At 46.1% G+C, this 16,238-nt stretch overlaps 1 protein-coding gene across 1 annotated transcript in view; it reads right to left on the bottom strand.

Moving 5' to 3' along the window:
- NR6A1 (nuclear receptor subfamily 6 group A member 1) overlaps nucleotides 1–10,388 on the bottom strand; it is a 209,549-nt gene extending 199,161 nt beyond the window's left edge. The window contains exons 1-2 of the mRNA XM_086919335.1: nucleotides 10,241–10,388; nucleotides 8,456–8,518 (exon numbers count right to left, since the gene is read on the bottom strand). Of these exons, the coding sequence (XP_086775461.1) occupies nucleotides 8,456–8,518; nucleotides 10,241–10,388 (211 nt within the window). The remainder of the gene's footprint in view (nucleotides 1–8,455; nucleotides 8,519–10,240) is intronic.
- Nucleotides 10,389–16,238: the final 5,850 nt, after the last annotated feature.

The raw sequence follows: 16,238 nt of genomic DNA, 5'->3' as shown, positions 1-16,238 counted from the left end.
CAAAAATGGTGGCATCTTTCATGCCCAGCCAAGGAGCTCGATAAAGCGGAGGGAATCCCTTCTTATCTGAAGAACCAACCTCCCAAATTCTATATCACTCACTTTCCCTACACACAGACATTACAGTGCTTGATGTGTACAAATAAATATAATCCATAAATAAATGCAGGGGCCTGAAATATTTCTTAGGAGTCTGCCACACCTGGTGGCACATGGCATGGATGCCTAATGCCAAGGCTGCCTAGTTTTGATCCCCCTCATGCCTCTCTCTTACACCGCACTACACTTCCAATCTCTTTATCTCACTGATTCTCTCTCATTCCCACTCTCTCCCTTTTGTCACCATCTTCCCATCTTTCTTTTTCTCCTTCATTGCCCCTTTTCTGCCTCGTTTGCTTGTTCCCCCCTTTCGTTGTGGGTCAAAGTCTGATGATGGAAAACAAGAACCAGTCTCCAGAAACAAGTGCTGGTGCCCACCACCGCCACAAATTAAGCAATGGACAATATGCTCAAAGGCGTTTTATTAAGAAATAACTTCAACTACGGGCTTGTTTGCCACATCAGAAAAAAACAGCAGGGCGCCTAAATAGTAGCCAAATGCGGAAAGGTCACACGTCAAGTCAAATCAATGTCGGGCAAAAAAATGTAATAGAATTTTAGAAAATGTTGTTTACAAATCAGAAACGTGTCTGACGTTGAAATATGAGCGACAATATCTACACACAGGGCTTTATTCGGCTTTTTGGTTTACACTAAATCGGGGGTGGGGTCCAGTCCTGTCTCTGGTATTTGCCTTACTTTGTTTATGTTACAAGAGTCAATAACAGCTGTTAGGGGAGGGGGGGGGGGAGGTCAACACATGTGTTACTTGAATTCTAAGGAAGCCCTACTTTCCTGACACGAGAACTGGGAGCCCTAAACTCTCATGTGGCAACAGATTTTTTTAAATTGTTTTATGGGGCTTTATGTAGCCTGGATTTGTAAGAATAAACGTTGCACCAGCGTCAATCAGAGATTACAGTAGCCACGGCAAGCAAATACCCTTTAGATTAATTCAGGATTAGGTGAAACCCCATTATCCTTGACTTGCTGCGTTGGAGGGATGTGGCGAGCGCCTGGCCATCTCGAGGCCACAAATTAGCTGAGGGGGCTAGCAGGAGCAGTGAATGGACTCGTCACTCTGACAAGTATTCGTGCTGCAGAGCATCAACATGTAATCACACCGAGATGCCATCTACAGTACCCCGGGCGGACACAATGGCCCCGGGTGGTTCTGCAGCTATTGATCCGTACAGAGCCTTTCAAACCCCCTCCCCCACCCCCTGGCCCAGCCCCCATTCTGAAGTAAGACTTCCTGCCCAGTGACTGACATGTTGAAAGGCCAGATTGCGCTGCTGCGAGGAGGATCAGGCCCGCGAGATGATGAAAGGCTGAATGGAATTAACCCTCTGTGAGCTAAAACAAAAACATTCGTGTGCCCAGCTGTGGCAAGGATTCATTTAAATAGAAAAGGGCTCGAAAAGGTATTTTTAGCAGTCTTCCGGCAAATACAATTACAGTAAAGGCGAATTCGTGACAGTTTGCACACTGCACAGATCTATAATGAGTAAGAAGACAAAATACAATTTTAAATTATTTAAATTAAATAGTGGAGGGTGGGAAAAAATCAAAAGATGTGCTTTATAAAATGCAGAATGAACGAACAAAATACCTACTTCAATCCTTTCACGGTTAGTGGTGGGAGGTTCTGAATTAATCTTAAAGCTTTGAGACCCCCCAACATCACCCCCTGGTAGGTCCCCACCCGCCCCTCTCAAACTCCCCCCTCACCCATCAAAAGATGGCAGCCACTGCAATGTAGCTAAAATGTCCTATTCTGTTAGCGTGAAGGGGGTCCGTTCGTGAGCAAAGATGAGACCTCTGCTATTTCTCGCTAGCCAGCTCCCGGAAATTATAGCCTACACTGGCATTGCAAGTGTCACCCCAAAAGAGCCTTGCTAGGTTGGGGGTGCAGAAAATAGCGAGAGCAGGAACCTATCCGAGAGTGGGAGTATATTGGGGCCATAGGCGCCGGATGTAGAGGAGGCGGGTGCTTCAGCAGACCGAAAATAATTATGCTGTTGTTCACAAGGAAAATCAGCATTACATATGCCTGGAAATGTTGTTTTGATTTTGTCACATCCTGTTTGAGTTCTGGAGTAGCGTGCTACTCGCTGAAAAGCTCTTCAACACCTCATCAGGGCTAGCAAGTATTATATAAATGCAAACCTTGTCCCTCCACTATCCTTCCCAATCCAAATAACCGCTTGAGGTATCCACCGCTCAAATTACTTTCATATTTCAGTATACTAATTTACCAGTAATCCTTTATGGGTTCCGGAGTAGCGTGCTTCTCGCTGAAAAAGCGATTCAACGCCACATCAGGGGTAGCAAGTATTATATAAATGCAAACCATTTCCCTCCACTATCCTTCTCAATCCAAATAACCGCTTTAGGTATCCACCGCTCAAATTACTTTCATATTTTAGTATACTAATTCACCAGTAATCCTTTATGGGTTCCGGAGTAGCGTGCTTCTCGCTGAAAAAGTGATTCAACGCCTCATCAGGGCTAGCAAGTATTATATAAATGCAAACCTTTTCCCTCCACTGTCCTTCTCAATCCAAATAACAGCCTGAGGTATCCACCGCTCAAATTACTTTCATATTTCAGTATACTAATTCACCAGTAATCCTTTATGGGTTCCGGAGTAGCGTGCTTCTCGCTGAAAAAGCGATTCAACGCCACATCAGGGGTAGCAAGTATTATATAAATGCAAACCATTTCCCTCCACTATCCTTCTCAATCCAAATAACCGCTTTAGGTATCCACCGCTCAAATTACTTTCATATTTTAGTATACTAATTCACCAGTAATCCTTTATGGGTTCCGGAGTAGCGTGCTTCTCGCTGAAAAAGTGATTCAACGCCTCATCAGGGCTAGCAAGTATTATATAAATGCAAACCTTTTCCCTCCACTGTCCTTCTCAATCCAAATAACAGCCTGAGGTATCCACCGCTCAAATTACTTTCATATTTCAGTATACTAATTCACCAGTAATCCTTTATGGGTTCCGGAGTAGCGTGCTTCTCACTGAAAAAGTGATTCAACGCCTCATCAGGGCTAGCAAGTATTATATAAATGCAAACCTTTTCCCTCCACTGTCCTTCTCAATCCAAATAACAGCCTGAGGTATCCACCGCTCAAATTACTTTCATATTTCAGTATACTAATTCACCAGTAATCCTTTATGGGTTCCGGAGTAGCGTGCTTCCCGCTGAAAAAGCGATTCAACGCCTCATCAGGGGTAGCAAGTATTATATAAATGCAAACCTTTTCCCTCCACTATCCTTCTCAATCCAAATAACCGCTTGAGGTATCCACCGCTCAAATTACTTTCATATTTCAGTATACTAATTCACCAGTAATCCTTTATGGGTTCCGGAGTAGCGTGCTTCTCGCTGAAAAAGCGATTCAACGCCTCATCAGGGCTAGCAAGTATTATATAAATGCAAACCTTTTCCCTCCACTACACTTCTCAATCCAAGTAACAGCTTGAGGTATCCACCGCTCAAATTACTTTCATATTTCAGTATACTAATTCACCAGTAATCCTTTATGGGTTCCGGAATAGCGTGACTCTCGCTGAAAAAGCGATTCAACGCCTCATCAGGGGTAGTAAGCGCTTTATAAATGCAATTACAATACAATACAAAAAAAAAATTTGCTGTGCCGCGAAGACCGAGGTCAAATATCAGGCTGTGCCCCCTAACAGACTGCTGCTTCTTGCTTTAACGTGGAGATTGGTGTTTACCTCTCTTTTTCTCTAAAGTTACAGGATTTTGTAAAGTGAGCTAATAGTCTTGCAGGGGTACAAGGGAGTGTGAAAGGAATGGCTGTAGGATGTTGCGTTTTATCTAATATTTAAATACCTGTAAATGAACGGTACAAATAATTCAAAGCGTAGCAGTTGGGAAAGCACCAATGAAGCATCTTTTTCTATTTCTGAAGTGTAAACAAACTAAATCCAGACACTTTACTAGGTGATGAGCACATGATATATATTTGCTGAAACCTATCATTTGTGCGCTCTATAGTTTCATCAGTGAAAATACAGGTCAGTGCGACTTTTGTGGCCATTTCAATGGAAAATGTGGTGCATGTAAATTGCAGTGCGCTACCACACGATGCTTTAGAAATATATTTGCAACAGTGTGCTCCTAAATGCACCACCAGCCACATGCCACACCCACACCACTCTCCAGCTGAATGGGCGGGGCTCGTTTACTCTACTTGTTCATTGGATAAGGTTGGATTTGACACAATCTCTAGGACTTCAGTCATGTAACATTGATGGCAGCACCCCCTCTCTGATAACTCTAGCAGAATCACAGGTTGGGCTCAGACACTGTCAAAGAAAGATCATGCACCTGAACAGCCATTTGAAAGCAGGCGCGCATCACCCCTCGCATGTAATCAAGGCCACCGCATTTTACAGAGAAATGCTCTCTCAGGAAATGTTTCACCAGGGAGGGTGGATGCAAACCGGCCTGGTTTCAGGAGCGTGGTGCTGCACTGTCATTGGCAGTGTGCACATTTGGTTGAGAGGCGGTGGGATTTCAAGATGGCTCTCCCTAAACCGTGTCTTATGGAAATATCACCTGTGAGTAAAACTCTAAAGGCATGAATAAAGCTCAAACATTGTAAGGGTTCCAGGAGCAGAATTTAAAATCTGATCCATGCCTCAGGATAGCTGTTTGGAAACAAAACCGAATTTTGATTAAATTGTTAGGTGTGAGCCTTGTTCAATATCAGAAGACAAAAAAAACAGGAACCACGAAGACGGATTCTGGGCGATAGCAGGCCTGCACCTTTCAAAGGATGGCGACTTATCACCCTGGCCTTCGGATCCTGACCCGCCTGCATTGAAGAACCCAGACCTGCCAACTCACAAGGTGGCACCGTGTGTCACGCAATTTCGGCCCCCTTCACACCGTCTCACAGGGAGGAGCCAAAATCACACGGTGGCAGGGAAAACTAGCTGAAAACCACTGTAAATAACGGATTTCAGCTCATTTTTGGAAGCTTTAACCCCTTTCATGCTGATGACGGCCCCCATCCGTCATGCTCTACGGCACTCGTGTGCTGATGACGGCTGGGGGCCGTCATAAACCAGCCCACTCGCGATTTTGCCGCACAGGCGCAGAATCCCGGCAGCATGCAAGGGGTTAAGAGGAGATATCTGTAAAACATGTGAAAACATGCCAGGGCACTGGCGACAGCCTTGATGAGCCTTGTTTTTTGTTGTTGTTTTTTTGGAGGGGTTGGGGGAGCTTGTGAGGGGCAGAGTGCCTCTTGGTTGGCTCTGAGCGCCAGTCCCCGCCCTCTCAAAGGCCCCACCCCCCTCTGCAAATATTTGACAAGTTGGCAGGTCCGAGAACCGGACTGCAACTGATTCAGGTCAAGTCCTACAAACTCCTAGTCAGCACATTAACCTAAAAACATGGGCTATATCTGCGTTTGACAAAGGTTAGGACCTAGAGTTCAGTTCCAAAATTCGGGGGACCAAGGACTTCCGTCTTTGCTGCAAGCATCTATCCAGCTGATATTTACCTCCTGGTTGGTACCGCCAATGGTGTGTCACATATTGCCAACATGTTGGCCTCGGTTGCTTGCCAGAATAGAACATCTATGGAATACAATGACACATACAGGAGATACACCGTGTTCAGCTATCTTAATTTAAGGAATGCAGATGTGTGAATTCCATAGAAACCCCCTGGAGGCGGGGACTGCAGAAGGTGGAAAGAGAAGACTGTGGAGGAAGCACAGGCTGTTCTACAGGCAAACTCCACTCTAACCTATTCCATCCATCCCTCAGAATCCTTCCTGGGACCCTAAGGGATGTTTCAGAGGTGCATGTTGGCATGTCTACCTCATTCCAAGCCTCACAAATTCTCACCCATATCCCGCCTGGCGTTCCGCCTGTTGGCATAAGAGATTATCTCACTGCAGGCCTCCCAGGCCTTTTGCCTGTTGGCATGAGAGTCTATATCACTGCAAGCCTTCCAGGCCTCCCACCTGTTGGCATGAGAACCTATCTCATTGCAAGCCTCCCTACCTCTCACCCTAGTCCTCCAGGTACTTCATCAGTTGGCAGAAAAGCCTCTCATTGCAAGTTTCCCCACATCTCACCCTGATACCTCCAGGCCTTCCACCTGTCGACATGAACGTCTATCTCTTTCCAAGTCTCTGCACCTCTCACCATTATCCTTCCAGGTCTCACCTGTTGGCATGAGAGGTCATCTCACTGAAAGCCTCCCACCTCTCATTCTTGTCCTTATCAGCATCTCGTTGGTCGGCATGAAGCATCCCAAGCCTTCCACCTATTGGCATGAGAGGAATCTCAATGAAAGCCTCCCACCTCTCATTCATTTCCATATCAGCATCTCGTTGGTCGGCATGAAGCATCCCAAGCCTTCCACCTGTTGGCCTGAGAGGCATCTCATTGAAAGCCTCCCCACCTCACATTCTTGTCCATATCGGCTTCTCGTCTGTTGAAGTCTACCTCACTGCAAGCCTCACAAGCCTTCCTCCTCTTGGCTTAAGAGACTTATCCCATTGAAAGCCTCCCCACCTGTCACCATTCTCCTTCCTGGCCTTCCACATGTTGGCGTGAGAGTCTATCCCATTGCAAGCCTCCCCACCTCTCTCTCATCCAGAGGTTTTCATTCAGGTGACGCCAACAGAAATCCTGTGAGGATCCTTAGGACAGGGGATGTTGGGCTACAATTGGCATTCCCCTCCACCTTGCTTGGTGCGCATCATCTGGGTTGACCTGCAAAACCTAAATGCCAAGGGGAGGACCCTGGGAGAAAATATTTTTCCTATTTGTGTTTTTTATTTTATTTGGGTAGTTTTTAACAAGTTTTATTGAAAAGCCATTGTATTTGGAAACTATTTATTGATTTCAAGATTAGAATTAATCATGAATGATGGCACTGCCAATTCGGATCAGAGCTCAAGAAATCCACCTTCCTCCTTTCCAATCTGAGTTGAGGCCCGTCCGTCCAGGCATCCGTCCAGGGGACCCTCATTAAGCCCGACTTTCATCAACATTTTAACTAAGAAAGTTAACCCAGCTGATCCGTGACACGGGTGTCAATTTTCTAAATTATGCGGATGGCACCCAACTTATCGCCTCAGTGGATCAATCGGTGACAGTATCCTATGAACATTTTGATCATTGTGTGAGCAAAATGACCAACTGGTTGACTCACAATGCCATGGTCGTCATTTGGGAGTTGTCCGGGGTTGCTCGAGTGACCTCTACCAGTTGCTCCCTGTACTCCTGTCACTTTCTTTGAGATCCCCGTCCTCAGACGTGGCAAAGATTTTGCTCCCTCTGAGGCCAGGGGTAGCAAACGAAGTGCCAGGAGGACCTGCGACCCCGACTACTCCCAAATGTCCATGCACAATACCCTTAAGTTTAACGGCGGTCAGACAAAGTTCCTTTGCTGTTCCAGAAGTAAGATACATCGACCACTCCCTACAACTTCTGAGCTACCCCTACAATTTTTTCTTTTTTATATGCCATTTGAAATCTAGGTTTTTAATTTGATAATGATCTTTCTTCAACTCCATGTTGATAAGCTGGCGTCTCCCTGCTTTTCTTTTTCGTAAACATGGTGAAAGATATAGCGTCTTCTTTCACCATACCACTGTCCTCTACGAATTCAAGCAGCAATCTTGAGTGATCCGACTAGTCCTGTAGTCTGACCATCCCTACCGCCTGTACAGAATACAGACTTCCGCAGTTCGATTGGCCCTAGCCCTCCTTCGTCATTCGTTGGCTACTGCCACTCCAGACAACTTTCATCGACTCCCTTTGTCTAAACGAATCCTTTTCAATACTCTGTGCATAGTGCATAGATCTATCCATCAAGTAGGACCAATTCCAGCGCCCATTGCCTGCTCCATCCCAGAAGCCAATCTGCTCATAAAGCCCAAATTCACCAATGGCGGACCGGGGCAGAGCGTTCTCCGTCCAAGCTTCCAGTCTGTGGAAGAGCAATCCCCCCTCTCTTCGCTCCATCTCTGACTTGACTTGCTTTAGGAGGACAGCTAAGGCCGCCTCTATATCTGTTAGTCGGCTGGTTCGGCTTGGAACAGTAATGGTGCCGCGCCAGGACGCCTTTCTAAGCAACAGCAGCGCTATACAAATGGCAATCATAATAATGATAAGTATTATTATTACATTAAATTATTTAAAACAAGATATCGTTTGAGTACAGAATTGTAAATGCAGGAAGCTGTATTTGTTTTACATTGGCCGCACTAGGACCAAATCACAGCTCATGAACTCTGGTCTGAATAAAATATATAAAGTGCATCAAACTGGGGCTATTGGCCTCACCTGTTTTACTTTCCCTGAAGTCAGGTTCCCACACTTGGGCAGTCTGGCAGCTTTGAGACTGACCTGTAGACATAAAATTCAAAAGATTAGATATATCCACCCTTGTACAAGCCACAATGTTGACAGGATTGATCTTACAGAGCACTGCATGGCGACGAAAAATACAGTCAGTACACACACGTCAGTAAACATATTCTACCTGCATCAAAAGCATGGAGGAGCTATAGGTGTTGGTCTACAGATTGGGCTGCGAGAAGTCTTCATAAAGATGTGTGTAACCTTTCAGTGATCACTGGATATTCACATATACTCACACTGACTAAAAGGACGTCTAATAGAAATGTTTTCTGTGTGCAACAATATGAAATGGATAGCCCGCGTATGATAATGGGACCAAGAAAATGACAATCGTCACTACCAATTATCAATTGATCAGTCCACCCAGTCCTCCAACCATCCATACATGAGCCAATTCATTCACCTATTGATCAGTCCACTCACCCATCCGCATCCATCCAGCAACCCATCCATCCATCCGACTGATGGAACAGACTGTGTAATATCACCCTCATTTCGCTTCTAGCTCCACCACCATCCTCCCACCGCCCCTCTGAGCACTAAGACAAGTGTCATGTTGCACTATCTGCAGGGCAATGTGCTGTCCTCCCTGGACAAAGTCCTGCTGAGATCATGTTCTAACACAGTCTTCATAAACCGCGGTCCACTGCCTCCTTTCTACCTCAGCAGCAGGTACACCACTCCTTCTGTGCCCCTATTCAGCAAGAGGGGTGCCTCCACTCTCTAGAGGGGTGCCTCCACTCGCCAGAGGGGTGCCTCCACTCGCCAGAGGGGTGCCTCCACTCGCCAGAGGGGTGCCTCCACTCGCCAGAGGGGTGCCTCCACTCTCTAGAGGGGTGCCTCCACCCGCCAGAGGGGTGCCTCCACCCGCCAGAGGGGTGCCTCCACGCGCCAGAGGGGTGCCTCCACGCGCCAGAGGGGTGCCTCCACGCGCCAGAGGGGTGCCTCCACGCGCAAGAGGGGTGCCTCCACGCGCAAGAGGGGTGCCTCCACCCGCAAGAGGGGTGCCTCCATTCGCAAGAGGGGTGCCTCCATTCGCAAGAGGGGTTCCTCCACCCGCAAGAGGGGTGCCTCCATTTGCAAGAGGGGGCCTCCACTCGCTAGAGGGGGGCCTCCACTCATGGTCATTAGCTTAATGAGCAATCTCAAACCTGTGAGGCCTCGCATACATGCATGCAGTAATGTATAGACAAGCAATTCAGATAACATACACGTGTATTAATACATGCAGAGAAGCAATAGGTTTCGTGGGTTGCCTGGACAGAGCTCTATGCAGCCCTCTGGCTAAAGGGTCGCATAAGTGGAGGAAAGGGGGGCCAGGACAGAGTAGAGCACAGGGCCAGAGAAGGGGTAAAGGACCCATGCGGGAGGAAGGCTCTTCCCCAATCTGCGAGCCCCTCACCAGGGCACAGCAGGGCTTCCAGGATTGCCATGTGGCTGCACTCAGATGTTTGTGTGTGGAACAGACAGGGTGTCCCCTTTTCCAGTGGCAGGGCCGGGGGGGGGGGGCGCCTTATCATTCACCTCACATCCGGGTCCCGGACACTCGCTTCAAGATCGTGAGACGTGGATGCTGCAACGTTACTGTCCACCCTGGACGCGCCCACCATTAGATCTCAGGACAAAGGACACCATTTGCCAATAACGAAGGGTGTTCAAGTCAGCCCTGCCGCCCTTCGCTACCTCACAGAACGGGGGCAGACGTACCCTTTGGACAGCGGGTATTCCATCCGCCATTGCAGCGGATCCCCCCACAGGGAAGACCTTGGAGGAAAATCTGCAAAGTGTAGCCCACTGCATCACTACAGATGGAAGTCTTCAACGGATGTGGCTGTAGCACCCAGGACAGCGCCATCTTGGGGACGAAAACGGGTGGAAATGCACCCCTGAGTGGCAGCCAGCCCAGCGTGCTCATTGGCAATCCAGCCCCGAAGTGGGGTACATTGTCTCGGTCCACAAATCTAACCTCGCCAACATGCCAGGGGTATGGCGAGGAGGCCAAGAGCACACGTCTCACGGTCTATGAAACTCTGATACCCATGGTGCGCTGGGATGGGAGGGGGGGAAGGGTTATTCCCCAAAACAGAATGATGATCAGTCAGTCGAAACCGAGCAGCTGAACCACCGCCATTTCTGGTGAAACATTGTCAAGCACATGGAGGCGCGGGGACATCGTCCAGGCTTCTCTCTGCAAAGGGTAGCCAAGTGCGGATGGAACTTCTGTCTGTTTTGGGAGATTTTCTGTTAACTGCAAAGGTGCAGGAAGACCGATCTTACAAGTTTCACGAAAACATTCAACTCTTTCGCAGCATGGGTGGTACAAGACGGTTCCTGAGTTACTATCAACTTTCTGCTTTTGCATATAGTTGACCAAATACTGCATCATTTGCACAATTCAACACAAAGGTGTCTACTTCTAATTGACTACATTAGAGGAAGTGGTGCACATGAAGTGCAGCCACTTTACAGAGGTAAACTGGTTTGGTGACCTTTCACCCGGTGGCTGACCTATTCAGGCATTAAAGGGGTGAGAATTTTGCACAGATCATGTAAATATCGTCCATCTGACATAGTGAGTGAAGGGCTTTTGTCTGCAGCAATAAACAGGGCTGTGCCTTTAAATGTAATTTCAAGGGGGTGGAAAGAACAGCCTTTTCTGTATCATAAAAGGGGTTGCTTCACTACTCATGTAAGTTTGTTTATTACACAGACACGATGCTTATCAAGCAGTAGTTATTTCAGAAGCCATTCGGCGTGGAGACCCATCCCATATTTGAACATCTGTTTTTATGCCTGGCGACTTGAATTGTTAAGCACCTTTTAGGGAAACACCTGTGTGTAGATATTGCTTTGCAGGGCTGTTTGTAGTGTGTGCTCCCAGGGGTTCAAGGTTTACGGCAGTGTAAATGCGACAGTGAAGACTAGTTTTAGAGTATTGGATGCACAAGGGAAATAAAGCAGAAAAAAAACGAGGGGGAAAATATAGAGGTTTTGGGTGTTTAGTTGTCGAAGAGCAAAAAATGACATCCCTACAACAGTTTGAAGAGCCACACAACACACAGAGCACACATTAGATAGGTGTGTTACAGGCATAACAGCTCTAAATACTCAATGTAGCTTCAGTGGTGTGAAGTGAAATAGTGCACAGAAGAGCCTGGGATGGGCTTTCCATAACACAAGCCATCATATATCACGGTATAGGTCTAGTTGGGGATGGAGATAGAGACATTCACAGAGGGCGGGGCCTGGTGAGTTATAAACTCAATGTTTGCCATCTGTGTGAAGCACAGGGATGTTACACTTCACACCGGTGACTGTGTCCAGAGTTGGAAGGGAAAAGGCACACTTGCTGGACCGCAGAACTGGGGCCAAGACTTTTTGATTCTACTAAATTACATATTTATGATACATACTTATCGGGGCTTTCAGCCAGCCCCTCTTCATCCATTGGTCTGTTACTGTGTCAGTCACATTGTTCTTCTGCCCACTACAGCATACTGTATGGAGCAATGTGTCAGCGCACTTCACTCATTGGTTAACTTCAGTGTGAGTGGCAGCATTTTTGTCTTTCATAAAAAGCACATCTACATGCAAAGGAGTTCCCTTGAGTGTCAGGGGCTATTCTGCCAATGTAAGACTTTAGAGAGCTTAAAAACGGTTTGGGTTTAGATTTATGATTTTATATATATATATATATATATATATATATATATATAAAATCACGTGATCAAGGCCTCGTGGAAGCCGAAACATGTAGTAGGTGTTAATAAACACCCTTGGACTCTGCTGATTCGTGTGGTGTTTTTCGGGACTCTGAGAGCGTGTTACTAGACATTAGAACCGTTGTATTTACATGATTACCGGCTTGCTCGGCCGGCGTTCACGCCACCTCCCTCGGGCCACCGCAACCCTGAGAGCAACCTGCAGCTTTGGATATATATATATATATATATATTCACTGAAGTGGTTCAAGTTTCCTTCCGAGTTAGCGCTACTTGCAAGTGCGTGGCTTCATGCGGTGGAACCAAACCGCTCTATATCCAAACTGCGTTTCCCCCAGGGATCCCAGATCACCCGGTCCAAAACCAAAGAAGCCGCCACTCCAGTCACTTAGATTGTATCAGACAGGTTAGTTTATTTTCAGATCCTCTGCAGCATAAGTCACAGTGCAAAACCAACACATTTCGTTAGCTCCCCACTAACTTGATCACGGTTGTGGGGAGCTAACGAAACGTGTTGGTTTTGGACCGGGTGATCTGGGATCCCTGGGGGAAACGCAGTTTGGATATATATATATATATACTTGGTAGTTCCCAAACAATAACGTTTTCCAAACACCATGGCAAAACCAGCATTGGCAATGCCAAACGGTTGCAAGCAAACGTAAGACCGATTGGCTTTGCCAATGCTTGTTCGCAGTGTAAACGTTTGTCCTAGAGTATGGCCTCCCTATCCAGTAGCTCTTCCTGTCTGTGCCAGTGTTCTAAGGCCAGGGTAGATGAGTATCTGGGAAATTAAGACACTGATGTTCAATACAGCTTTTTTTTTTTTACTAAAAATAATAGAAATAGCAGACAAGTGGCTCATGGTGCAATTAGAGTTCATTTGAAGATCTTTTAAAGAATAATACAGTAGATCAAAGAGCATCATCCAACAACTGGAGAAAAGTTCAACTGGACATAGTACCTAGCAATAATAGGCACTTACTATGTGACTATGTAATAATAAAGTAGTTAATATATCACTGCACACCCATAAGTATGTAACTATGTAATACTAAACTGTACAACTACAGCAACTCTGTAACCTATGCATTTACACTAACCATGTGCCAAGGCAAGTATATGAGCTAGAAAAGTAAGCAACTGTGGAAGTGTGGCATATATATATTTTACACTGCAGCACTACTAACAGCGTAAAGCTGTAATTGTAAATCTGTAAAAATGCAGTATCATGTAACTCGGGAGTGTTACTAGAGATATAACTCGTAACTATAAATGAAACACTAGAACATAACAAATGATGTAAGTAAGTAACTAAACGTAGAGCATATAGTAAATGTGAAACTGAAGTGTCTATTACACACTAATACTGTATTACCTATGTAACTATATAACGCAAAACTGCAGTGTGGATGTTAAGCTGGAACTCTGAAACTATGAAACGGAAGTGTGTATGCAACACAAACTATATTAAGTAATTACTTAACTGCAAATCGAAAGTATCCATTTTATCTTGTAACTCTGCTTATAACAAGGTAGCTATAAAGTGCATATGTAACCCTGGGACTATAAGTTGTAACTATAAGTCTACAGTATGTATGCATGGACTAACATCACACATTCCTGAAAAACAGGGCTTAGACGTGATGATTTTTTACCACAAATGTCACAATTGGGAAAATCTTCGATTTGGCTGAATTTAATAGAGGCCTAGGAAATGGATGGTCCCAGGGGCGTGGCTTCTAGCAAAGAATGGAAAACCACGAAATTGTACTGAACGTGTGTATTCAGTAACATTCTCAATGACGTTTGCCACATTACCTGCAAACACAAGTTTAGCCCTGAAAATGCTTAGAGTAAGTGCAAAAAGTTTAGGAAAGCCTCAGAATGTGTCGACCATATTTTCAGAGAGTACAGGGAAAGACTTTCCAACACGGAAAAGAAAAAAGATTTCCATCAGGAGCAATAAAAAAAGGAAAATAGAACATTTTCGCCATGTTTACTTCTGCACAGTTTCTATATTAGTAGCAAATCAGACTTCAAGGTTCGGGAGAAGAGATATACATAGAAATTGATGTAGGGGTCTGAGCCCTACTCCTGGGGAATTGGCAAATATAGGAAAAGAAAAAAAGAAATGATATGCAAATCATTGGCAAAAACCGTATATGCCCATATTCCCTTAATTAGTTGTGAATAGAGGGAATAATTCACAAAGACTGCTTTTTGGGAGTGGTTGCGGCTTATTCTTAATTACTCCTGAATTTCTAGAGGTAAATCACACCTATTCAGGGAAAAATACGTTTTTGTGAATAGGCCCCTAACTGGGTTATAGAACTTTAGGACTATACCACCTGTGTAACTAGGGGAGTCTTTCTACTTTCAAAGGGAAATGTAAAGGCTTGAGTAAGACCCACCGTCGGCAATCGAAGTGATATTACACTACCCAGGCAAAACTCCCCAAAATATATTTGATCTGTTAAATGGGCATCTGTCCTTTCATGGCTAGTGATCTGCAAACCTTCAAGAAGGTGCGACCCCATGAAGTCCTCTAGCTGACATGCCCAAGACTGGCCTAACATGTCTTTGTGCCCACGGCTACAGATGTAGGCCCCTATGGGGTATGTAAGGATGGCCCGCTCTTTCTATAGGTCAGAATGCCACAGGAATTGTCCATTAGTTGATGGGTTTTATAGATCCCCATAGGAAGAACCCCATTGCGGCCAACACTTCTTTGGCAACGATACATCCTTCTCCGTGGCAAAGGCGGTCAAATTCATCTGCAGCGCAAATGTGACGCGCAGCAGAAAGGGCACTGATAATCATCCAATGGGGCCTGGCAGCACAACGACCGGGTCGACGTCATATACACGTCATAGAGACACCTGACAAACTGATCTACTGAAAAAACTCAAAAAAGAAGAAAAAAGCCTTCATTGTTAGATGTAGACCTAAAGATTTGACCAATATGCCAAAGTCACTCACACAGCGCCTTGAGGCCCATTGGGCTGAGTTTGCGCGTTATAAATTTGCTTTCATTCATTCATTCATTCAACGCTCTGCAAGAACACCGTTGATGTTAAGGAAAGGGGCATGATGGCCAAAACAAACAATAGAAAAAAACCACATTTGAGCCCAAACCTGGCCCAATGAAAAAACACTTCTGTGAATATCGCCCATACCAAAGGGTCAAAATAAATAAATTAAATGTGACACATACATTGTGGCCTGCTGGATAGTTCGGGGCCCTGTAAACTGATATCTCATCTTTAAATCAAACGCACAGCGAGGATGGAGTTGGATGAGAGGCCTCGGCAGTTGTAGAAATGCTGCTGGCCCCGCCCCTTGTGCAATTGAAGTGACATTGATGGAAAATGCTGCACCAAATGCTGCCCGGCCAGGGTGGGGGCGGGGTCGTGGGTTTAACTTGGCCACAGGGCCAGCGCCCACAACACAGGCGGAGCAGCGGCCTCTCCCAAAAATAACGGCCGATCTGCCCCTCCTTGGCCCGCCATCGGCCACCGGGGCAGCGCCGCAAACCGGCCGGGCCAGCTCCGCCGTCGCCCCAGTGGCATTTAAATCACAAATACGGTCAGTATGCAGGGAGGGATCGGTGACCCGGCTTTAGCCCCTGGAGGGCGGAGGCTGCTGCCCCCCACCCCCACCAATACTGTCAATAATTAACACTACAAAACAAAGCTTTTCCAGATGGCCGCGCGGATTACGGAATTTCGATTGCAGGAGCCGCAGAGCACACAGCGCGTGTGCCTGAAATCAGAAACTGCCCGCAGCTGCCAATTCAATCAGGCTCGCGAATTAGTGGGCTGCAGCCCTAATTCTTATGTAGAATTTAAAAAAAACGTGTAATTGCCCTCAAAAGCATCACAACCGTAAAACGAGCAACATCTGAAGTCGTCAAAATGAGCGACAGAGTGAAGGTAAAGGGGGTGGACACATGCCACAACTTTCGCAAATTTAATCGGGGA

The sequence above is a fragment of the Lissotriton vulgaris genome, chromosome 5 (assembly GCF_964263255.1).
Source record: "Lissotriton vulgaris chromosome 5, aLisVul1.2, whole genome shotgun sequence".
NCBI lineage: Eukaryota > Metazoa > Chordata > Amphibia > Caudata > Salamandridae > Lissotriton > Lissotriton vulgaris.
The sequence above is the reverse complement of the archived record's forward strand: the minus strand, read 5'-3'. Positions and strand labels throughout refer to the sequence as shown.